Below are 25,220 nucleotides of genomic sequence, written 5' to 3' on the forward strand. Positions count from 1 at the left end.
AGTATTGCATTTAGTTTAAATAAACTTCTGATCTTCGTTCCTGTGATGTGAACAAGCCAAAGTCTTTTAGTGTCTTCTCAGATGGCAGGATCTGGTTGTTCCTTTTCGTGCATCTGTTTCAGTTTAAATATATATTCCTTGAACATGAGTATGCTACAAGCAAGGACAGATATAGTCCCCTCATGATTTGTACAGTAGCTTTTTACATCTCTATATCCACTGGAATACTTTGGCTCATACTTTACAAAGTCATATAAAGATTATGTGAGTTTAATGGCTTTATCACATTGGTTTTATATGGAAGTATTTATTAGTCTGCATAAATGTATCATCCCACACTTTGCACTAATTATTAATTCAGGCCTTGAAGGCATTCCGTTTTCCCTGACTGATTTTCTGCTTTACTTTGGTGTTATGTCCCTCAGCTTCATATCTTCAGCACATTTTAGTCCGTTTCTGCATTTATGCTGTATTGTTGACCAGAACTAATGTTTTTGTTTTCATAATCTGCATACATGTATATCTCAGTTCTCAATGAAAACCTCAGTCTGCTGACTCAGAACACCAGGCCATCACTAGTACTGCAGCCACAGTGTTGTAGGTGGTGGTAAAGAGATGCTGCCATTCAGTAATAACAGCTGAATAACAGTAGCACAGTACTTGAACAGGAGGCGCAGGTGAGGGAAGTACCAGCAAATATCTAAAGATTATATTCCTCCAGGGTAGTACTTTGGCACATTGGTGGGAACATGTGGAGGAAGGAGACTGCATGTGTTAGGAGAAAGTGCTGGCTGTGCACAACAGGTGATGAAAGCTTAGCCAGAAGCTTCTGTGTACTGAGACGCACTCGGAAGGCTGGATCATCATGAAGGGCCAAATAAGTATAATCTTGCTGGTAACACAGGATAAGGAGGTGGAAGACAGCACTGTGTGGAGGGCTCTGAGACTCTGAAGGTAGCCCCTAATGAATTTGCCATCCTATCCCATGGCCCGTGAAGAAAGGAAAAACACTGTGACACCAAAAACATAAATAGGAGTAGAGCGCAGTGGATTGGGAGAGCTGTGCCAAAGAGCCATGTATGTACTCTTGGACACTTCTTAAAGAAGTACAGCCAGGTGCAGTCCTCTCACACCACAACTGTGTAGCTATACTGGGACAAACTTCTGGAAATGGTCAGGCATTGTTACTTTACAGAGGGAAAAATAAGAACACGTGGGTGATGTTTGTTGCTCAGAAAAATCACTGCAGTGAGGTTTAAGAAATACTTAGAAGACCTTTTGATGCAGAGATAAAGGACTACAGAGTTAAGTGCTACTGTCCCTGGCCTCATGAGGGCCTATGACACCACTTTATTTTGCTTTGGTAACCAGAAGTTCCTCTGCCTGATGAAAACTTTTGACAGTGGCTATACCAGCAGTATCCCATGTAGATGGCTGAACTTCATGGCAGAAACCAAACTGATGCAGATTAAGGACTTGCAGAGTCTGCTGTCAGCTAGTGACTTCCACCTAGTTTCTTGTTATCATGTTTTTGCCTCAAGAACTGTTCTTGAAGAAATCCATGAATAACCTTCTTCTAGCCTGGTGGTTCCCCTTTCACGAACCTATCCCTGCACTTCATTTCTGTGCCGAGACATGCATGGAAGTGCTTGAAGGAAATCTCATCATGTAGCTCTACTGTATCTTAACGATATCCAAGAGTCCTCCTGATTCCTCCTAGCTGGGGAAAGCAAATTTTCTTTGCAGCATGTCTGGAAGCATGACAGGATGGTGCAGCTCTGCTGCCCACAGCTCAAGAGGTCTTTACGTGTGCAAAATAATTGTCTTGCGGGTCAGTAATTTCAAGATCACCTAGGACATAACACATCAAAACATTTACATTTTATTCTACAGCCAGTAGGTAACAAGGGAAGAGTCACAAGTCCGATCATGACAATGAAATGAAACTGGTGTGATTTTTCGTTCCTGGGTGCATATTTTCGCATGCATCGATTCACTTTTCAAACGTCTGGGGGAGCGCTGTCAGCAAAGCACTTGCAGGCGCATAGGATGCGGCATATTTTGTGGCCCACCTGTGGCAAACACAGCTGCGGATCCGGATTTCTTCATCCGGACGATTTCTTAAAAAACTGCAGGCACAATCTGCCACCTTCGGCAGGTCCCTACCATCGACACGCCTCGAGGCCTTGCGCCGTAAGCTCCGTACCATTGACATAAGTGAGGGGCTAAAGAATTAAGAAAGCATATAGTCTGACCCCTTATTGCCTTCGGTGTTGGGCCCTTTGGGAAGGCAGAGGAAAACCCGAAGAAGCGGGGGACGACAGAGGCCGAGTCCTGCCCCACACCTCCAGAGCCGTGAGGGAGCGCCGCGCGTCCCGCCACGAGGGGAAGCTGAGCGGAGCGAGACTGACTGCGGCTGGGGGGCGGGGCATCCGCCACCGCCCCGCCCCCTCCCGCCCCCCCGGAGCCACCGCTCCGCCCCCTCCCGCCCGCCCGGAGGCCGCCGCCCGGTGGCGCCGCGGCGCTGCCGGAAGCAGGGCGGGCGCTGAGGGCGGCGGGACCCGCCCGCTCGCCCGCCCCGGCGCACGGCAGCGGGGTGAGGCGGGCCGGGCCGCGCCGCGCAGGGCCGCGCCGGGCGAGGCAGCGGCAGCGGCAGCAGCGGCCGCCGGCGGGCCATGCTGCTAAAGCTCCTGCAGCGCCAGACCTATACCTGCCTGTCGCACAGGTATGGGCCCTGCCTCTGCCTCGGGGGCCTCGTCCTCTTGATCGTCTCCGCCCTGCAGTTCGGGGAGGTCAGTACGGCGCCGCGCTGGCGTGGCGTGGCTGCCCCCCTTCCCCTCCCTTCCCCCGGGCAGCCTCGGCCGTGCCGAGCCGAGCCGAGCCGTACTGAGCCGTGCCGGCGAGGAGGGGCGCCCGCGCAAGCGGCGCCCGGGGCAGTCTGGCGGCAGCAGGGCACGGAGGGCGCGGTGCGTTTTGGTTTGGGTCGTTTTTTCCCTTTCGGGAGCCGGGTGGTTGGCATGTCCCGTAAGCAGCGAGTTCCGTCGGCAAGCAGCCTGAACGTGGATGCTCATCTCATATATATATATATATAAAAATTATTTTTTTTAAGGCGTAAGGGAGAAAACGTGCTTTACGGTGGTGATGCTCCCTTTTTGTTCTGGGATATTAACCCCCGCGGCTGAGAAACGACACGAAGCACCCCCGTCTGCCCTGTTTTCGGTGTGGTGAGCGGCGCTGGCTCCAGGCCTGCTGTAGCTGTAGCTGTAGGGGCTTTGCCTCTCGCGTCCGGGAAAGCAGCCGTGTGGCAGCTCCCCCTCCTCTGGCGACCTTCTTCGCACTTGTTGGCGCGGCTGGCGCGTGAGGCGCGCCTGTGGGGAACAACGCTGCTCTCCTGCAAGCGCCGGGCGTGACGCAACGTTAGGTGCCCCCCGGGGGCTGTTAGGTGGTTTCTAACAGTCTTGGCGGGCCCTGGCAGAGGAGAGCTGAGAAAAATCTGAGTGCTCCAGGAGCTGATGTTTTCTTGTCTTGTGCAATTCTTTCCACTTCCCTTATCAGGTGATTTATTAGTGCTGGGTTGGGTTTTTTTTTATTTGACTCCTTTGAAGCCTGTGCTGGATGTAACCTTCAAATGGCAACTGGGAGTGACAGAATCTTTCTCCCTTCCAGAGTTTAAGGAGTTAAATGTCACCTCTCCAACCTGCCTGCAGCTAAGCAGAGCCTGCATTACATTGCTGGCTGCGTATTACTCGGTTTGCCTGCTATTTTGTAAATTATGCAATATAACTCATACTTTTTCTTGATACAATTTTATACAGGTGCATAGTATATTTTAAATTTCATTTCATATTAGCCTATCTATTTTGGAAGTCATCAGTGAAAGAATCTGCAGGGGAAGAAAACAATCCTGCTTCAGTGTAGCATTTGGGAATATGGTAAATATTCAGGGAATTAAAAAAATATTTTTGTCAATGTAAAAGGATGACAGTGTTAAATGCAAATAGACTGATGTTTCCTGATTCCTAAATTTCTCAAGACAAGTTTGTTGGTTTTTTTTCCTTTTCTTTCCTTCCCTGTTTTATTTTGAGGGGCGCTTTTAGACACAGAGAACATGAAGGACCGTAAAGAGTATTATCTGAAACTCGAGTGTAGCACAATCAGAACTTTATTTTGTGTAGCTGTACATCATCTTCGCATAAAGTACTTTATCCCCGCTGTTCTGCAGTGTCCACAAGTTTCTGAAACACTTGATAGCCATCAGTGAATCAATTAATTGTGTAGTACAGCCACCTGCTTGTACATGATTGTCAACTTGGATTGGTGTATACCTCTTGTTGCTGTGAAACTTTGAGTATGCTTTTGTTTTTCTTCAGAATGGGGTCTTAAACACAGCTTTAGGATTCCTTGGAACTTTGAAGATTTTTTAAAACACTTCAGTAGCTGTCCAGGTTATGGCTCATTTCACTGAGGATCACTCAAACTCACTGCTCAGAATTATTTTCCTACCAAATCTTAATTTGCTACTAAGTTTCCAGCCCTTTTAGAGCTATTTGGAAAGTTTAGATACTATTTTGACAGCAAAGAACTGGCAGATTCATGTAAGAGTAAACTTTATTCATGCAGAGCAGATTAGTGTAAGAGTAAACTTTATTCATGCACAGTAAACTTTCAAAATTGTATGTTAACAAAAAAGAAAAGTGACCACAAATGTTTAAAAAAAACCAAACAAAACAAAACACCAACAGAAACACTACCCCCCCCCCCCCCTTTATGAAATGATCATACAGAAAAACCTTTTTTTTGCAGTGATGATAAATGAGCATGGTAAGAGATGTTTGCCTGCATTTTAGTCTTTACTTTTGTGATTTGAAGTGGTGTGTTTTGGTAAATGGTGGTAGTTTAAGGATTTAAGCGAGATTAGGCTTGTGAGAACAAACACTATTGGACTTCTTTGGCAACTATAGTGGGAACGGAAAACACTTCTCTCCTTCAGTGCAGAGTCTGCAAGGCAGCAGCTAATAAAAATATGTAAGACTGTTTTGAAAATGAAACCAAGAACTCTCTCTAATAATTATCAGCTCAACCATTTTTAACAATCTGCATGGAACTTTCAAGCAATAAAAAGCAGCGTGAGGCAATGCTTATCAGACCCTGGTCTCTGAGCAGCCCTTGCAGTTCTTCCTTTCCCCCACGCCCAGAGACAGCTTTTTTGTCCTGGTAGGCAAAATTAATCTGCTTGCTTAGATTCATGGTAGTACCAATATTAATGCTGGCATAAAAACGGATGGCTAGGGCAAATAATTTGAGATTGGTAATGATGTCCTCACAGCCTCAAGGGGAAAATGAGCTGGATTTCAAGAAAAAAACTTGAGCTCAATGAAGTAACAGTGCATTAAGTGTGATTCAGAAGCATTTCTGCAAAAACATATAGGGTAGCCAGGTCTAAGCCAATGCTGTAGCCTAGTCATAAGATGAGCTTTAAGTTTTAGGACAGTTTGGTTGTAAACCGTTCTTGGCCATCCTTCCATGGGTTGCTCAGCTTTGTAAAATGTTTTGTAACTGGAACATGCCAAAGCCACTGTTATCACCTGTCTGATACAGTATCTCCTAATAGAGGGTGCCTCTGCCGTTTTTTTTTTTTTCCAGTGTTGCTCCCTTAGTGGTTTTATAATAGCAGTATGTAAAGTTGAAGCAAAGCAGCCTCCAGGCATTATTGCAACACAGATAATGTGACAGGAGGAAACAGTTAACAGGGAAAAAAATGTATCAGGTGGGAAGAGCTTAACTTTTTTCCTAAATGTGTTTCTAAAGAGAGCTGTCCTGGGTCTTTTTGGTTATAGGTGCACCAAGGCAAAAAGCAAATGTTTGAATGGTTAACATTTTTCTTCTGGAGAGCCGTGTTATTCGTATAATAAATTACATTCTTAATCAAATACTTCTGTATTTCTTCTAGAAGCAGATCAGTGTGTGTCAGTTCATCATTATCTGTAGTAGGAAATGTTTCTGCGTGGGTATCTTTCTGTGTGTGCTGTATTAAACTAGCGTATTTGGGAGAAGGATGTAACGTGTTGCGCATGAAAAAGTATCATGGTGTGTTTTTAAGATGTTTCCTGACTTTGGTATTTAAGGAAGGAGATTTTATGCTCACCTGGGAAATCATGTGTCTCTTGTGTAAGGGGAAAGAACTTGTACAGATATGATCTTGGTTACAAAGAGGCAGGCGGTTTGCAGCTTTGGCAGGAATTGTGTGTGTGCGTGCTTGCCATCCAGCCACATGATGAGGCTTCCCTGCTCTCTAGAAGGCTTTAATTTGCTTTGGTGGGCATGGGGGTACAGAGGTGTGTGTCATCTTAAAAGGGAGAGAGGTAGTCTTTAGGTTATGGTTTTGGATGCTATCTTAGAGAATTGGTATATTTCATAGTTCCTGTAATACAAGAAATAAGTAGCAATAAAATTTAAATCTGGGAAGAGTGGTGTAAAATAACTACTGTCCTTTCTTGGTATTTTTTTTCCTCTCCAGTACCTATAAATATGTACTTACCCAGGTAAAACAAGGCATCTTTAAAGCAGCACAAGATGCCACTGTAGTTTTAAAGGTTGGACTTTCACTGTAAAAGATAACATAGCAAGTTTATCTCAGAGTAGAACCTAAGTGTTTTATATTAATTTTTATCTCAAATTACTTATGCTTTTTTTCCTATATCAAAGCCTATTAAGTCTTTTCAGCATTGAAAAGTCTGGGTTGTTTTTCTTTTTTCTGTGTAGAACCACTATATCTGATACTTAGTTAGTAATGGAAATGTAACTATGTGTCTTTGTTTAGCACGTGTGTGTGTGTGTATATATGTACATTTAAGAATAGAAACGGAATGTAAACGTGCAGCTTTCCAAAGTACAAATCAGCTTGTGACTGGTTTCCTGTATAGCTAATTTATGAATATGCCCAGGAATGGGGATGGCTGGCAAAGGGCATTTAAGTTGGGTGCAGCTTAGCATTTTAGCTAAGCAACCTTGATGGCTGGATGAAGGTGGGGAAGACAACCCTGCCTTCAGCTGTGCATTCCCACCATTTCTCATCTGCTCCAACAACCAAGCAGAGGAAGACAAAGTGCTCTGGTTTTTGAAGGTTCATCTTTATGTTGGTTTAGCTCCAGCTTGCTGCACGTCGGGTGAACTGTGTCAAGCTAAAGGGGTGTGGCAGAAATGCAGGGGGATGGAAGATGCAGCCTGCAGAAATACTTTGTTGTTGGATTAGTCTGGCTGCAGTAGAAGATGGCACCTGTATTAGGAAAGAGCTACTGTATTTTAAGTTTGTGGCCAGGTCAATTTGCATAATTTGATATGCCCTGGCCTGGCTGCTTGTTTTCAAAGGTCAGATTTCAGAGGTGTGTGTACTTCACTATGTCCTGTATGAGAACAGAAAGGAAGACAAGCAAAATTATGTGGGCGGGTAGGGGTTTCCTGCTTGTATTAAAGTATATTTGTTTTAGGTCTCAGTTTTGGGAAAACATTCCTGAATTTTTAAAGGCTAAGAGATGGGGGGGGGGTAACCTAAATGAATAGTAGGTTAAAAAGTGTGTCCGTAAAACATGAAATCCTTTCTTGCAGAGAAAAAACAAAGTTTGTTTAAATCAAGTGTGCTCTTAAGTTCTGGGTCTGATTGCTGGCTCAGTGTAATAACTTAGTTTGGATTAAGGTCTGGTCAGTGGTGCATTAATGCATAGATCGATTTGAATGAGATTGATTGTGATTAAACATTCCAAAAGGAGAAATTTAAATGTCTAATTTTAGAAGGCGGTGACACCAAGTGGTGTTTTTTTTTTTTTTTTTTTTCTTTGCAGGTTGTCTTGGAGTGGAGTAGAGACCAGTATCATGTTATGTTTGATTCATACAGAGACAACGTTGCTGGCAAATCATTTCAGAATCGGTGAGCTTTGCTTGCAGTGGACAGTATTGCACATTTTACTGTTCAATGAATTTTCAAATATTTAAATATTTTAGATGAAGTAACATACTGTTGAGTAGAACATTATTGCATGGACTCTAAATCTGCAGCAAATTTTAAACTTAGTGGTTTTAGAATTGTAAGTTAGTGCTTAATATCCCAGCTTGGAAGATGTTTAGCATTTGGAAGCTCTAGTAATATAACAAAGTTTACTTTTTAAATGCATTTAATTCAGCCAGTCTCTAATGAAACATTAAAATAGTGATAACAACCATAACAATAAAGGGAGGACATGACATGTTTTCCATGTTAAGATAGAAAAAATATTGTTCCTGTGCACTTAAAATTCCAACTTTCAGTGTTTTCAAAAGTTATTTTTCATTTACCTTACATTTTCTGTGACATCTCATGAGGGACGTTATTTAGTAGGGAAGTCACGAAGCTAGTAAGAAGAAGCTTTTTAAAGCTGAATGCATGGGAGAAGTCACTCACAGCAAGTTGATAACCAAGTCATATGGGTCATTTGTTTCAGTTGTGTTAACTGCTACATGACTTCTTGTGGTTTCATCATTCGTGTCTGAATAGTCGTGGGGCTGTTGCTCAGGAAGTCAGTGGACTGTGAATTGGTAGGTGGAAGAAGCTGCTAAGAAGATACCATCTGACTCTTAAGTGTTGACACACTGGACTGGAAAAAAACCCCTTGAAAGCAGATGCTTATTCTGCCTTGAGGTTTGTTGAATCACGGGACAGCAGAAATTATCAGATCAGTTTGTCTCGCTTTAGCTGGTGCGAGATAACTCTGTAAAAGTACATTGCATGGTGTCAGTGAATCCTATGCACTTTTATAGTCTCATGTCTTACCCCCCTCCCCCATTTTCCAAAAGATGACAGATGAAAGCAGAGTGATACAGCTCATGTGGATGATTAGCTTCATGTTTACATGCTTCTGTAGTACTGACATGAAAGCATGGTAGTTTGTTCCTGTCAGTACTAAAATGTTTGACTTTGCGATAATTAAGTACAGTGCTTTTATAAAATGGTTGAGTTTGTCCAAAACAAAATCTCAAATCTTACTGTTGTGATGTAGGTTTAGTCAGTTCCCATTTCTGCAGTGTGTTTTCTTACTTCATTTTGGTTGTGTAAAACCACTCCTTAGCTAGTGTTGATTTCTGTGAATCGTAAGCAAAACATCCAGTGCCTGGGGAGGAACTGTTGGATGCCTGAGCAAAAGCTTAAGGTTTTGATGAGGAGTGCTTAAGCTATTCCAGTTCACCCATATGCCTTTAATACTTTTATGTCAGGCGTGACAGGGAAGTTTGTTGTGATATTTGTGTGCAGATACCAACTTCCCGTAAAAATTCATACCAAAAAAAAGTCTTTGCAGAGGCATACTCTTAGGCATCCGTTAACGCTTAGAAGTCCCTTGTCAGGGGTTCAATTTGGATTTATTTTCAAACTTCACGAATGCAGTAATGGACCCCGTCTTGCAGTATGCACTGTATCAGTGGAGGTTTGATGAAGTTTTTAAGGCTGATATCAATGCAACATGTAGGGTGTCACATGGTTTTTACATAAACTGAGGATTGTGGACTTCCAGTTTTGATCCTAGCTTATCCATTGATTTTAATCAGTTCTTATTTTAGTGTTAGAGAAAAATATTCAGAATTGGAGAGTGGGAAGCTTGTTGGTTTCGAAATCAAGCAAATCCACTGCTTAGTGGAAAGTAAAAGCTGCATGGCCTTTAGGAAATATTAACGGACCTTCAACTGAATTAAAGTAGTGTTATCTTCTACGAGCTTTGCAGGAAAGCATCTCTGTTCTTGTGTGTTGGGTTTGTGTGGGAAGGTTTTGGTAGCAGGGCGACTACAGGGGTGGCTTCTGTGAGAAACTGCTAGAAGCTTCCCCTGTGTCTGATAGAGCCAATGCCAGCCAGCTCCAAGATGGACACACGGCTGGCCAAGGCCGAGCCAATCAGTGACAGTGGTAGCGCCTCTGGGATAACGTATTTAAGAAAGGGGGAAAAACAACTGCACAACGGCAGCTGGAGAAGAGAGGAGTGAGAATGTGAGAGGAACAACGGTGCAGACATGAAGGTCAGTGAAGAAGGAGGGGGAGGAGGTGCTCCAGGCACCAGAGCAGAGGTTCCCCTGCAGCCCATGGTGAAGACCATGGTGAGGCAGGCTGTGCCCCTGCAGCCCATGGCGGTTAATGGTGGAGCAGATATCCACCTGCAGCCCGTGGAGGACCCCAGGCCAGAGCAGGTGGATGTGCCCGAAGGAGGCTGTGACCCCCGTGGGAAGCCCTTGCTGGAACAAGTTCCTGACAGGACTTGTGGAGAGAGGAGCCCATGCTGCAGCAGGTTTGCTGGCAGGACTTGTGACCCCACGGGGGACCGATGCTGGAGCAGTCTGTTCCTGAAGGATGGCACCACGTGGGAAGGACCCACATTGGAGAAATTTGTGGAAAACTGTCTTCCATGGGGGGACCCCATGTTGGAGCAGGGGAAGAGTGTGAGGGGGAAGGAGTGGCAGAAACAATGTGTGATGAACTGACCGCAACCCCCATTACCTTGTGTCACTCGGGGAGAGACGGTAGAGAAAATTGGGACTAAAGTTGAGCCTGGGAAGAAGGGAGGGGTGGGGGGAAGGTGTTTTTTAAGATTTGGTTTTATTTTTCTTTACCCTACTCTGATTTCATTGGTAATAAATTAAATTAATTTCCCCACGTTGAGTCTGTTTTGCCCATGACAGTAATTGGTGAGTGATCTCCCTGTCCTGGTCTTGACCCATGAGCCTTTTGTTACATTTTTCTCTCCCCTGTCCAGCTGAGGAAAGGGAGTGATAGAGTGGCTTTGGTAGGCACTTGGCATCCTGCCAGGGTCAACCCACCACATCTTGTTAAACAGTTGTGTTATAAAAACCTTTATAATGAAAATCTCAGTGTAAAATGTAGACAAATTTGTGCATGTGGGCAAGCTCCTTATAAACTCAAAAAGCTCTTCTTCCTGAGTAACAAAAACAGTGATGTTGCTAGCATCATTAGTTACACCTATTGAATGCTGTGCCTTGCCAGACCAAGGAAGAATTCTTGTTTTGTCTTGAAGTTTAGCAATTGCTTTGGTTTGCTTTTCCTTCCCGTCGCATGTCCTTTGGCATCCCAGCGCTTTCCAGGTAGTCACGTCAGGTGCTAAACTTCCTACTTACATTGCCCAGGCTTTTACCCAGCTTGAGACAGTGGAGTAGAAATTCCAGGGCTTTTTACCAAGCCACCTCATCCAAACCCATTTTTGAAGACTTAGTTTTGGTATGAAAATAAAGGGAGAGAAGGAAACTAAATAATGGATTTGCATGCATTAGAATCTTGGACGAGAACTCTATTTTATTTCTCAGCACCAGCAAAGTCTGCATTTGGCAAATGCTGAAGTGTAATTTTGCTATTCCAGGACATGGCCAAATCATATTTAAAACTCGAAAATATGTATGGAAACAAAATGTGAAGGAATAATCCTCAGCTTTTAAAATGTACTAATTGATTTCAGTATGGTGCAGCAAGTGAGAGCCATCAGTGTTTGGGGAGCCATTAATTGTTGAGCAGAGCGAGGCTGGAGAGAAAAGACGTGCAAATTAGGGAGCCAAGAGGTACTGGAGCAGGAATAGCAATGGAACAGTTGAGTTGCCATTGGTGGGCAATTACAGAGATGTAGCAGGCAGGAGGGCTGGGAGGTTTACAGTGGGGAGCTTAAGGGTGTAATAGGCTTACACTCGTTTATAAAGAGGCACAGCAAGTTTGAAGATGACTGTATGGTAGCTTGGGAGAGATCCAGAGGCTGCTGTACTCCTTCAGCAACTGTGGACCCTGAGACAATGAGGCTTTGTCTTCTAGCTGCAATCTTGGCTGTGAGCATGGCTCTCGTATGTAAACAAATGTCACAGGTAGGGAAAATGCTTCCTGGCAGGTGCGTAGAAGAGGCAGCACGTGACAGGTCTCCTATCCTTTCTGGGAGAGCTGGTGGCTCTGGCTTTGTATTCAAGCAGGATCCTACTGATGTTTTTAGGTTTGCGAGGAAAAAAATGAGTATGTTTTTGAAAGAGGAAAACGTAAAGGAGTATCCAAAACGAGCCTTATTAGTTGTCTGGGAGTCTCCAAGGAAGATTCCAAAGTCCATGTTTGGTGATGTTCAAATCAGTAGCAAATAGGAAAGTTGATGATTTTCTATAGAAAGGTGTTACATAATTCCCACTTAGGCAGCTCATCTTGGGCTTAATCTGTTTGCCAGACTGGTATTTGTGATGAAGACCAAATGCATAAATCCACATGAAGGAGAAACACAGCTACAGAATTTGAAGGAGAAGGTTTTTGATCTTTTCTGACCTTGAACAATTTGCAAAAGACCCTTCATATTAAAAATAGTGTTTGAGAAGGATAATGCAGAAGTGGCTCTCCTGTTCGTTTTTAACTTTAAAGCAAAATGCCACTACGTGCTCTTCAAAATATAAACTCTCAGTACTTTTTAAGAAGCCATGAAACCAACCAGAAAGCTTTGGCAAAGACCAAAAAGATGAAATCTTAAGTGTTACTGATTGTAATTGGGAACAACAAATTAATTTGTGTATGATATCTGTTTTTTATTATTATGTTTGATAACCACTACTTTATCAAACAATGTGTGCTGTAAAAATGCATTAAGAAAATTTATCCGAGTATTTGGATAAATTTTAAGCAATTAGACTAGTGGATCTGCAAATAGTTCCTTGCTTTAATAGCCTTTTTTACTAGTCTCTATTGCCACTGGTAATGAAGACTGAGTTTGCCATGCCAGGGTTAATTCAGAGTTGACACACACCTCCATCTGACCAAAAATGCCTTTCCTCTATTGGCTGTATGTGACATCATTTCAATGCTAAAAATTAAGTGTAGCAAATTAGATAGTTATATGTGCTATTGCATAGAAACACACTTTTAGCAAATAATAAATTGGGAAGAGGCTTCACAGAAGTCCAAATTGCCTCATACCCTAGAAAGAGTTGGAGCTGAGGCTTTTTTTTTTTTTGACATTTTATGTTCTTCAATGAAGCCTGAGTAAATAAACTCTGCACTTTGCCCGGAAGACTGAGGGTTGGGCATTTTTGAAATTGGCTAACTTGAGTCAGGTGCTTCCACCCAAAACACTCTTGTCTTAGCTGTAGCATTCAAGGGACTGTTAGTCCAATAATTTAAATGATTGGAACAAATGTAGAAAAGCTGGAAGAGCTCCTGCTATTGAATTTCTACTCCTGTGGAGGACTTCTTAGTTCAAAACATACCTTGAGTTGCACCTGTTAATGAACCAGAAGCTAGTGTCATCTTTTGAGAAAGAGGTGAAATAACTGATTAGAAGGGTAGTTGTATTCAGTAAATTGACTTTTTTAGCCAATTGAGAAGGTAGCCTCCTGCAGAGTGTTGCATGTCAGAGGTGAGAGACACTTTCTGGGTGGTGCTGCTGGGGAAGGCAAGACGACTTCTTAGGTGTTCAAACTGACACACCATTATCCTCTAAGTGTTGTAGCTCAGTTAGGAATAGTGATGAATTGAGTACAAAATGTTCCTGTCTATTGCCCTGTGACCAGCTACTGGCTGCCCTTTTACCAAATTTTGTGCTTCAGTTATTGAATCTCAGCCAGTAGAAAATGAAGCTGGATGGAAGTTGTCTGCATGTCATACTGTGCAAGGAAAGGTGGAGGAGATACTTGCCTATAAGCTCTGTCGCTTTTTGAAGGATGCAGTGGGTGGGGAGGGAACACCTTTCCTTGGAAGCCTCATTGCGTGACCTCATGGATCTTAGCATTAGAGAAGTGCTCAATGTTTGCTAGGCTGTCCACAGTTTAGGAAGGTATTGAATAGCTTGATACTGGAACTTTTGAAAATAATAGTTGGGGCATCCTCCTGCAGTCTGGGGCTGGGAGGTTCACCTGTGGCAGCAGCCTGGAGTACCTGCTGAAACAAAGCTGTGGGCCTCGGAGAGGAGATTATCATAAACAAATAGAAAAAAGGTACTCAAAACCCTTTCTTTTCTTCTGCCTTAGGTATGCCAGGAAATCTGTAACTGTCCAGAAACAGCTCCAGGATATTAAATTATGTCAAGAATGAATTTGACTGCTGTGTCTAGAGTCTGAATTCATGTACCCTACTTAGGCTGTTGGTTTATGAAATGCCCTGTTACTAATATCTAAGAGGCATTCCTAGGATAGAGACCTGGTCCTGCTGAGATTTTATTGGCTCTGTGCAATTAAATAACAGCAAGTATCATTTAAGTCTTTATACTTCATGCTGTCTTGTCTAATGTAGTTGGTGAATTAAGGATGTGCCTGGATGCCGGTATTGACTTGTGGAATATTTTATGAGTTCGAAGGAGTTGGGTTATAGGTTAATGTCAGTGAAATTTAGAGCATAAAGTTCAGATTTCATTTAGTTACTGAACTGTTACAGCCACTTTACATCCTTTTTGGTTTTATGTCTGTGCTGTTTTGTCAAAGGCTTGTGTATAATTAAGAGATTATATATATAGCTAAAGAGAAGCTTCTTGCTTTGTCTTGTTTGCAGTCCAGACACCAAGTATTTCTGTTGTTAGACAGAAATTGCTATCATAGGATGCCACAAACACTTGTAATGTAATATTAAACAGCCCATGTAGCTTTCATTTTAATTATGTAGGCTTTGTTTACCCATGCCGATTGATGTGGTATACACCTGGGTGAATGGCACAGATGTTGAACTGATCAAAGAATTGCAACAGGTCAGAGAACAGATGGAGGAAGAACAGAAAATAATGAGGTAATAATCTTATGTATTTTTTCCCTTTAACTGACAGCAGCAATCTAATGCAGTACTAGCTCTCTTTGTTTTTTTCCTATGTTACTCAACATGAAAATTCAAAGCGTGTTTTCTCAGTTCTTCATTTGATTATTCTCAAAACCTTGTTTCAGTTCTATGTTTAGCTATGAAGTACTGTCTAATCAGAAAACTGTTTAAGATACAAAGCATAATAATTTAAAGTAATTAAGTCTGTTCCTGAATTTGTAAAATGCCATGCAGAAAACTGTGCTTTGCGTATGCTATTTTGTATTGATTTCTATAACTCAGTTTGTAAATAATAAAAATAATAAACCTATATCTCAAATGTATAACCTCTCTTCATCCCCTTTTTCCTCCTCACCCCCTCCCACCCCCAGTATTTGTTTTTATGATGAGCTTAATAAAATCTTAAGCATATGTTTCTTAAAGCTTCCTTTTTAAAGTTAGATTTGTAGTCTCCCAAACACTGAAACGGAGAAAGAGGAAAAGAATTTATTCATGTTATAAAGGTATGAGTCAGCCTTCTAACTAAGGAGGGAAAGACATGTATTGCTGCATTTGGTGTTATAGATTGCGCTATGCTGTTCTGCGAAATTACTGATCTAAGGCTTCTAACACAGGCTGCTGCAGATACCTTGGATTATGTCCTGTAACCATTGCTTTAGTTCTTAATAAGCAACTCTATGGTCACGTGATCTGTTTTGGCCAGAAAATATGCTAAATGGAAGAACAAGTCTGTATTTTAAGGGTTGTAATAGTTTAATTCAGAATGACCTGAAATCCACAAGTGAGCAAATTGATCTGATTTTTGGCGTGTTATGACTTGCAATTTAGATACCACTGACAGTGTGATCACAAGTGAAATTCTGAATCTTTGTTTTGCTGCCTAAACAATGGAAGTATTAGTAGAACTTTAAATCCATAAAGTTTAAGCATCTTAAACATAGACATGATCTCTGCTCTGAAAAGCTTTCAAATTTATACTAATCTTTTCCTAGCAGTTCATATAGCAAATGTTAGTGGTTTTAGCTTTGTCATCACTCATGCTGTGATTCCCATTTTACAAAGGGAAAAACACATACTGTTTTTTTCCATAATGTTGATTTGGAAAGTTGATATCAAGCTTATGAGTAAGACTCATGTCCATGCCATGTTCATGATCTACAGCGGCACCTGGTTCTCTCCCTTGTAGATAACTTTTTTTCATGTGCTTCGAAATCAGTTAGTACTGTTACAAAAAGAGCTGTTTCATGGGATCGGGGTAACTGCAGAAGACAAAGGCAAGGATGCTACAAATCTCTGCTAATGACTGTATATTTTGTATTGAGTAGCAAAACTTAGTAAGTGGTAACTTTGTTGTTGATACATCTGAACTGAGCTAGTCATGGTCCAGGTGCCTTTATTCTTCAGTGGAAGAGAGTAGCTTGATGGATGGTGGTTCTCTTCTGTTGGTGTGTGTAGAAGGGTGCCCTTCTGATGATATTACTATTATTAATTATTATTCTTTATTTATTTATTTAGCATCAGCACTGCACTACCTTTACATTAATCCTCATTAGCTTCTACATGCACGTGACAAATGCATGATAGACATCATCAGAATACGTATGTTAGGCGAAACGATCAAGTCAGCCTCGTTTCAGGTCACTTCATACTGTTTTCTTACCGGTATTTTTTTATATCAACATCAGCTTTGTTAAGTAATCTAATAATAACCCCTGAAAATCTTGTTAGCAAAAAGAGTCCTGTTGCCACAGCTGTCAGTACAACCAAGAATTTTTGAGCTACACTGCACAAGGGTGAGCAGTGAGGGACACATGCCAGCCTGTGCTTGCCTTGGCAAGGCCAATGGCAAGGCTTTGGCAGTTTTATAACTGGGTTCTCGATGCTTTCACAATGTGTCTCTGACTCAATTAACAATCTGAAATTAGACTAAATTCCTTAATGTCAACTCAGTGTTACGTAATATAGTTGTTTTCATTTTGTAAACAGGGAAATCCTTGGAAAGAATGCAACAGAACCAACAAAGAAGAGGTGAGTTCTTGTGGGTTTGGACATAAATTGAAATAAATGATATCCTACTCTTAGTTAGTTGACAGCCGATGCTGGTTGGGGAGACTGGTTTTCTATAGCCTGTGCGTGCTTTCCTTCTATGTCACTTCAAGAAAAGTTGACAGCATGGTCATATATATATATTGAATAAAAGTAATGTTATTGTGACATATATGAATGAGCTTCTTAAAATGTGACAATTTCTGAAGTTCAGAAAGCGTATCTTTGTCACTGGTTAGGCATAGTTCCTATTCTGAGTGTGGATTTTTAATGCATATGTACCTGGAGTTTTATAATTCTGCCTGGTCTGTCCCATTCTTCATTTGGCTTGCCCATTCTGCTATTGAGAGATCTTTATAAGGTCTCCTCTGTGGGCAAACTTTGAAGTCTTGGAAACTTTTGAAAAAACAATTATGGGAATGAATTAAACTGTAAGTCAGATCTTTGCCTTCTGCAGCAAAGTAAGCATGCTCTTACTAATTTACCCCTGCCTCAGGAGACGTTAGAAAAAATTGATTAAATTTTACAAAAACATCTCTCATTGCATCTAACGTTAATTTTTGTCTTAAATTTTCTACTAGTGTTAATTATACCTTTGGTATTTTGCTGTAGTGAGAAGCAACTGGAGTGTTTGCTGACACACTGTGTCAAAGTGCCAATGCTTGTCCTGGATCCTGCGCTGCCTACCAACATCACACTGAAAGACCTCCTGTCCATTCATCCTGCTTTACAAGCTGCTAATAATATGTTCTTTGTAGCAAAACCAAAAAATCCTTCTACCAACGTGACAGTAATTGTTTTTGATAGCCCTAAGGATGGTAAGAACCTATTTGTCAGATTCCAGCCAGTTTTCTAGAGGAAGCTTTTCAGTAAGCTGCTGTGAATTAGGGATTTTTCCCCTCCAATACTGACTCTGCCACTCATTTTCTGTTTGACTTTAGCAAGTCATTCAGTGTCTCTTGCCCTCAGTCTGTTCCTCTAAATGATGACATTAATGATACTGTTTGCTTACCTCCCAGACAACTGATTACAGATGATTAGAATTCCATGCTTTAAAAGACTGTTGCAAAACAGGTTTGATATCTGAATATCTGTGTTGCACTGATAATCTCAGAAGACTGAAGTTTAAACTGAGGAAGATTAGTTTTAAAAATCCTATTTTAGTTGCTGTGAAGTTTCGTTTGAATATTGTGCAATATGTTCTTGCTCAAAGGATTGCATACCTGAAAACAAAATTATCCACGTGTTCAGCATATGTAAGTAGGATCTTGGTGCAGATATGGACTTCTTATTTTGTTTAATATGTAGTGCCCAACCACTACCACCCGCTGGTCTAACCACTGGTGTTTATTTTACCACGGAGAATTATTTACCAGTTATAAAGACAACTCTTCACACTATAAATATCCAAATCTTTTTAATTTGCGAAAGTATATTTTAGTTACTAGAATATAGAAAAGAAGTGACTTTCAGTTTTTGATTTGCAATGCATTTTATTTATTCTAGTTGAAGCTGCCCATTCTGGAATGTTAAAAGACAACAGCAAACAGATAGTATGGAGGGGTTATTTGGTATGTACTTTTAAAATCTGTTTATTAGCTTTTGTATATGTTAAACTTTTTGTACATTATTAGAAAGTGTTACTGTGCTATTCTCTTTCCATAACTCACATGTAGTAAGAAATGAAAGCTTTTAAAATAATCCTTATTTCAATTTTGAAGTTTGGGTTAAATGAAAAAAATATACACTATTAAATCTGTCACCTGATGAAGGATTGACAGATAAATGTGAGTTACTGTAAGTTTAAAAAAGTCTTTATACCCTGTTTTCTTGGTTTTAGACTACAGACAAAGAAGTTCCAGGTCTAGTATTAATGCAAGACTTGGCCTTTCTTAGTGGATTTCCAGCTACATTCAAAGAAACGAATCAGCTACGAACAAAACTACCAGAGAGCCTGGCCTCTAAAGTAAAACTGGTAAGGGTGTGGAGGAAAGAATAACTTAGTTGTGTTGGTTTTTTGGAATGGTTCACATATGGGATCTCGACCACCAAGGAGTTTCTGATAGTAATCTGCTTTTCTGTGTGACTCTCTTTTCTTGAGTTGTAAGGAGGAGTAAATAGTGACTCAAATAGTCGCCTTCAAAAGACCAATTGTCCATTCTGTGAGTTACTAGGCATTAGATTTGCTAGCCTGCAACTGATTAAAAAGTATCAGCCTTGCAAGTTTCTTTCAGCCATTTGCTATAGACTGTTGTCTTGCTGAAGTATACTATAGCACTGGCTTGTTTAATGTGACAGGATTTTTTTTATGTAGCTTCTTAGCTTTTTTTCTTTCCTCTTTGGTTTTAGAAGAATTATCTTAATAGTAACAACACCAGATTGTTTCACAGCTGAATGCTATATTTCTCTCTGCCATGTACTCTGTATGGTCTTGAGCAAGTTGTACTTCAGCTTACCCACCTGCAAGGCAACAGTAGATCACAACTTGTGTGACTGTGCCTTCCATTAACATTTCGTGCCTTCTATTCTCCCCTGCGTTTTGGACACCTTTTCCAGTTACAACCAGGTTTAACAGATAGGTAAAAGTTTCAAAAGTCTGTGAAAATCATTGGCTTATGTATTGGAGAGAGATGTGGCTGGTGGTGTGAAAGGGCTGAGGCCAGGGAGTTTGTGGACGAGAAGGAGCTAGCAGGAGTAAAGGGATGTTAATCCATAGGTAATCTGTTTTCATTAGTCGGATGCCCACTTGTAGGATGTGCTAATTCACTGTACGGGTTGTTCTTGGTGCTTGAATGAGCATGACTTCCTTTCCTTGTCGTTTTTTGGCAGGCTGGGTTAACAAATCATGTATTCTGCTATTGCAGAAACAATATTGTGTAACACCCTTTCATAGGCTGGTCACACTCCAACTTAATGCAAGCTGAATTTCTTCTTTCTTGTCTCGGCTTGTGTTAGCAGGCTGTCTTAGAGTCTCACTAATGGCAGAAACCTTCTGAAGTAAACACATTTATACCTCTCTTCCTACATGCTCTTAAACAGCTTAATAGAGAGAGCTCTTAAACAGTTATTTAAGCTTAAATAGCTATTTTCTTTTGCCTTTGTTTACATCTCTAGCGTATTCATAGAGGGTGGCTATGGCTTTTCCTAGCCTTTGTTTTAATAAGTTAATCAGGCAGTGCTCATCCCACAGCATTGTTTCTCCATTCCTCTCATCCTTCTGACAGCCCTTCCCTGCCACTTCCATTGTGGATTTGTCTGCCTTCAACACGATTGACTGGAATTTTGTACAGCATTTTAAATGAGGCATCACCAGAATGTTTTACACAGTGAAAAATACATAGTACATAGCTAACCTAAAGCCAGCAGACCATCAGAGACTTGCTGTGTGCTAGATTCTGCTCATTGCAAACAGTGCTGCTACCGTTTCTACCTAACCTCCCTTGCATCCTTCCACTGCTGTGTATTGGTGCTGGTCATAAAAATTGTCTCTTGCTATTGCTAGTTTGGGTGAGTGATGGCAGATGTTGTGCTCTGGTGTGGCCAAAGCGTCCTTCCTTCTCTTTCTTAGTGGCACACTGGTTAAATAGCAGTGGATATTCATATGGTCAATCTGCCAGTCTCTGCTTGTTTTATATGCTATGGGTATTAATCACTTTAAAGAAATGGTGTTCACAGTAGAGAAATGAGATTGTTATTCAACAGGAGATGGTACTTCAGTTTTGCTGTCTGAGATGCAAGGTTCATTTCAAGTTTGCATGAGGAACATTGTTGGTAGAATGCTTCCTGACTTTGAGCCATCTGAAGAATCTTCTTTCAGTGCAGGTTCATTCATTTGGATTTGGAGCCTTTTTTAGTTCCTCACTGCAGCTTAAGTTACAGGTTTGTGGTTCTTTTAACACATTTGACTTAATGGAGCTGAAGAGCTCAGAATACCTTTGACTTCAATTACCAGCTCTTTTCATTTGTTAAACTTGTCCTTTAGCATTCAAGAAATTTATTAACAAGATGTTCCTTAATTTTTTTTCTGTTTCAATTGAAAATCAATTAGCTTATGTTTTCCTGACCTAGGGTTATTTTCTCGAAGCAGCTCTTCTGTAATGTTCTCATTAATTACCAAATTGGTATCTGAAATAATATTGCCTCTCTTAGTTCAGAGATTATTTGGCGGAAAAGAAATCTGTCTGCCTCCACATCTGGGAATATATTGGAGCACCATCTTAGGCAATGTTTCTTCTCTGGTTGAACATCATAGATGTAAGCTCTCATAGTAACATAGTTCTGAGGTATGTTCCCCCTTCAAACAATATTTGGAATTTTGTTTTCTGTCCCTCAGCAGATCACAGAATCAGAGAATGATAGGGGTTGGAAGGGACCTCTGGAGATCACCTAGTCCAACCCCCTTGCCACAGCAGGTTCACCTAGAGCAGGTTGCACAGGAATGCGTCCAGGCAAGTTTGAATATCTCCAGGGAAGGAGACTCCACAGCCTCTCTAGGCAGCTTGTTCCAGTGCTCTGCCACCCTCAAAGTAAAGAAGTTCCTCCTCATGGTTACGTAGAACTTCCTATGATAAAGTTTGATCAAGAGGTAACTTGTCATGTCAGTGGGCACCACTGACAAAAGACTGGCCCCATCCTCCTGGCACTTACCCCTTAAGTATTTATAAGCATTAATAAGATCCCCCCCTCAGTCTTCTCTTCTCCAGACTAAAAAGACCCAAGTCCCTCAGCCTTTCCTCATGAGAAAGATGTTCCAGGGGAGAGTAGAGGGGGAGGATAACCCCCCTCGACCTGCTTGCCACCACACTTTTCTTGATGCACCCCAGGCTGCCATTGGCCTTCTTGGCTACCAGGGCACATTGGTGGCTCATGGTCATCCTGTTGTCCACCAGGACTCCCAGGTCCCTTTCCACAGAGCTGATCTCCAGCAGGTCAGCCCCTAACCTGTAGTGATGCATGGGGTTATTAAGATGTTGCTTTATGCTCTTTTTCCAAAAGGATTTTGAGTTAAATCAGTTCTCTTATCCATAGTACCCCACTTCTCTTTTTTTTGTTTGTTTTTTTGAGTTCTGATGCCTTGTGTCGTTAACACTTGATGTTCCTTTGTTAGAATAACAGAATCAAAGAAAGAGCGTCTTTCTTGGACCCTTCAGTATCTTTCTGTCCTTGATGTTCTACCACCTTCTCTTCTTCCCTCTGATGTCTGGTGTCATGGCTTGTACTAATATTTTTGCTGCTAAAACATACTTCTTTTAGTATAAGAATACCTGTTGTGGGTATTTTTTCTGTTTTTTTCTTTTTTCCCTTGTTCCCCAGCTCTCCCCAGGCACTTTCTAATTTCATTAGTTGTAGTTATTTCTCTAATTGCATTATCTAACTTGTTCAAGTCAGTGTTGATGCTTTTTCTCCTTAATACTCCTGTGTGGATTTTTGCTTCCAGCACTGAGGAGTTCATAATTCTCTCCAGGCTTTCTGCTGTAAATCTGTCAAGCCACAGACCTTATTCTTAGACTAGCCTGTGTCTCTTGTACTATAATAGAGACCTTCCATCTTTTCATGGACACCTTGGAAGAATGAAATACCCAGATTTCTCCTAATTACTTTTGAGCCATCTGCTGGTTTTTAGTATCTTGTGGTTTTAAGACTTGTGGAGCAATTCTGCCTGGACCTTAATTTTTTTATTTCAGTCATTTTTTTTTTTCTGTTTCATCGGATGATCCCTTTCATCATCTTTTTTCTGTTCCAGTAGGATCTCCTAGCAGTATTAGTCCAACAAAAACCATGATGGATGGTTTCTTTCTGTATTTCAGTTCTGCTTCTTGTGTCCAAGCAGCTGGCTAATCTGTTGTCTGTATCCAAGCTGATCACTAGCTTAACTCTGTAGCAAATCCTAAAAATGTCAAGGTTTCTATGTGGTTTTGCACTGCTGTCCAGATGAACATAAAGGCTGCATCTCTGGGGTGTCTTATCTAAGTCTTCCATCTCCTTGTCTGTTTTTATGGAAGCAACATCCCATGCCTGTTATCTTTCTACAAGTTTTTTCCTTACCCTGTCTTGGTTATGTTTTTCTCCTTGTCATCAGTCATGTGTCATTCAGTTGATCGCAAATCTTTCTGTTTGTGCTGGTTCTCTTTTCTTTGGTGTGTTCTTATCTTTGTGTAAACATTACCATTGTGATCAGCCCGTTATCTGTTCCTAAAAGCTCCTCTTCTGCAATTTGGTTAGGCACATCTCCGTATAAACACAATTTTTCTCAGGTATCCACAGCATTCTGCACTTTCTCTATCCAGTCGTCACTGCTGTCTGTGTTTTTTTTTCCTGGTGGTGGATGTTTTAGAACAATCACATTGGGATTATTGTACCCTGTGCGGTCATAGCAGCGGATTCTTCCCCAACCAGTTCTCTACTCTTGATAGCAGCAATTTATTCATGTTATACCTACAATGGAATATATGTATATAGGTGTAAGAATATTTTGTTTGCAAGGATAAAAATTTTTACATATGAAGTGTGGATGAGGTTGTTTCTGTAGAAGCATAGATCAGAATCAGATCCTAGCTCTGAATCAGTTCTTCATTCAGTGGATGTAGAAGTTCTTTCTTCTACGATTAAGTAGAAGAAAGCTTGCCTTTTCACAATATCCACTGAAATTTGCAGCAATTCCTCTGCTGTTATAATTTCTGGAATCTAAGGTCTGTGAAGTGGTGTGAGGTGCCTAGTGGAGAGGAAGAAAGGTGCACCTGAGTTTAGGCTAGACTTGTGTCTCATAGCTGCCTCCTGATGCTTAATGGGTTTCTGCTGTTCTAAGTGGCTGTTTCTTAGTGCAATGCTGGAAGTAAAGAAAGAATAATAAAAAATTTCAACAATGCTGCTATTAGAAGGGAAAAAAGGTGAGAAAGGGAGGAGTGTAGCTGTTGGTGCGTTTATGTAGAATGTTGCTAATGCTGCTTTAATTGGATTGCTTTAGTTTGATTGAAATAATTTCTGATTCCAAAGAGGACCAAAAATTGCTCAGATATCTGGGCCAGGTGTTACTTGTTCCAAAAATCTAAAAAACTGTGAGACAAGCAGCTGAGCTCAACTAGAGGGAGTTAAATTGTGAAGATTGAATATATAATGAATCAGTTTCCAAGGTGAATTATCTATGTTGCAGTCTACTGGATTTTTGTACTTATGGCCTGTGCTATAATGTAAAGATATGGAAGTTTATTTCCAGATGAAAGGTAAGCAGCAGTGTGTCTGCTGATCACATTTTTTGTTCTACATTGTATGTGTTATGACAGATGTAGTTGAAAATTGTATTTGGCTGCTTTTTATTTTCCACACTTTCTTAACGGTGCGTTAGTAAGCCACTAGATGGAGGTGTTACTCTGGTTGTGCAGCTGTCTGCTGCTAAGCCATATTTCTTTAAAGGTTGTAAAGATGTTACATTGTGCCTATACATGAAGAACGGAAATTTTTTTTCTTTTTCTCCCTTACTTACATTTCTAAAGAAAACTATCATTGTTCAGCCTAAAAGAGATGCTGGTGACTTAAAAACTAGGTAGTGATACAAAGACTGACAAGGATTGAAAGGGCAAGGGGATTTGATTTATTTTGGTTTTGTTTTTTGAGGCTATCATGCTAACACTTTTTCACTGAAATAGTATATGGTAGTGAACGTTTTTGGAGAAAGGTGACTTTCCTTCAAGATTTAATATCCTGATTGCTTCAGGGAAAACTGAGAGCTTCCAGATCTCCTTCCTTTGCAAAATATTGTTTCCTCTTTAATGTGCATGCACACACATATACACATACATGAACAAGTTGTGTTGGAAACTAAGGGCTGTAATTTGTCTTAATGACCTTGTCTTACTAATGGAAGAAAATGCACATAGGATCCTGCAGGCACAGTGATGCTGGACGTTTGCTGTCCTCAGTGCCTTGAGGGTGGGGGGTCTGGGGTTCTTACTGCTGCTCTTGTCAGTGTTGATGGAGCAGACAGGTGGCTTCAGGACTTGGTGTTGTACCTTCACACAGATGTAATAAGTAAACTTTGTAGAAAAAAAACCTAAGGCATTGCATTGGTTTTGACTCTGAGATGACCCTTCTACTTTGTTACCTCATAAAGGGAACTTGATAGATTTGTAAAGACAACAGTATTTCATATTTTTAAAGCTTTTTGTAACTCTTTAATGCAACACATGTCCTGGCCCACCTTCCCTTGCTATGTAAGCATATGAGTTTTCCCAATATCCATACTGGAGTGTGAAGAAAGGAGCATCTCATTTCTGTAACGATCAGCTTTGGTCATTAAGAAGATAAAGTGTAATAATTTAAAGACTGGTTAAGAGTCCAAGCCCCACCTCAGAAGAAAAATCTGCTCTTGAGGCCTCTTACCTTGAGAATATGGAAATGG

At 41.0% G+C, this 25,220-nt stretch overlaps 1 protein-coding gene across 1 annotated transcript in view; it reads left to right on the plus strand.

Annotated features, from left to right (window-relative positions):
* The first annotated feature begins 2,675 nt into the window (after positions 1 to 2,675).
* GNPTAB (N-acetylglucosamine-1-phosphate transferase subunits alpha and beta) overlaps positions 2,676 to 25,220 on the plus strand; it is a 48,483-nt gene continuing 25,938 nt past the window's right edge. Inside the window, exons 1-7 of the mRNA XM_059816524.1 lie at positions 2,676 to 2,792; positions 7,839 to 7,924; positions 14,633 to 14,752; positions 16,766 to 16,807; positions 17,438 to 17,643; positions 18,332 to 18,396; positions 18,666 to 18,800. Of these exons, the coding sequence (XP_059672507.1) occupies positions 2,676 to 2,792; positions 7,839 to 7,924; positions 14,633 to 14,752; positions 16,766 to 16,807; positions 17,438 to 17,643; positions 18,332 to 18,396; positions 18,666 to 18,800 (771 nt within the window). The remainder of the gene's footprint in view (positions 2,793 to 7,838; positions 7,925 to 14,632; positions 14,753 to 16,765; positions 16,808 to 17,437; positions 17,644 to 18,331; positions 18,397 to 18,665; positions 18,801 to 25,220) is intronic.

The sequence above is a fragment of the Gavia stellata genome, chromosome 4, assembly GCF_030936135.1.
Source record: "Gavia stellata isolate bGavSte3 chromosome 4, bGavSte3.hap2, whole genome shotgun sequence".
Taxonomy (NCBI): domain Eukaryota; kingdom Metazoa; phylum Chordata; class Aves; order Gaviiformes; family Gaviidae; genus Gavia; species Gavia stellata.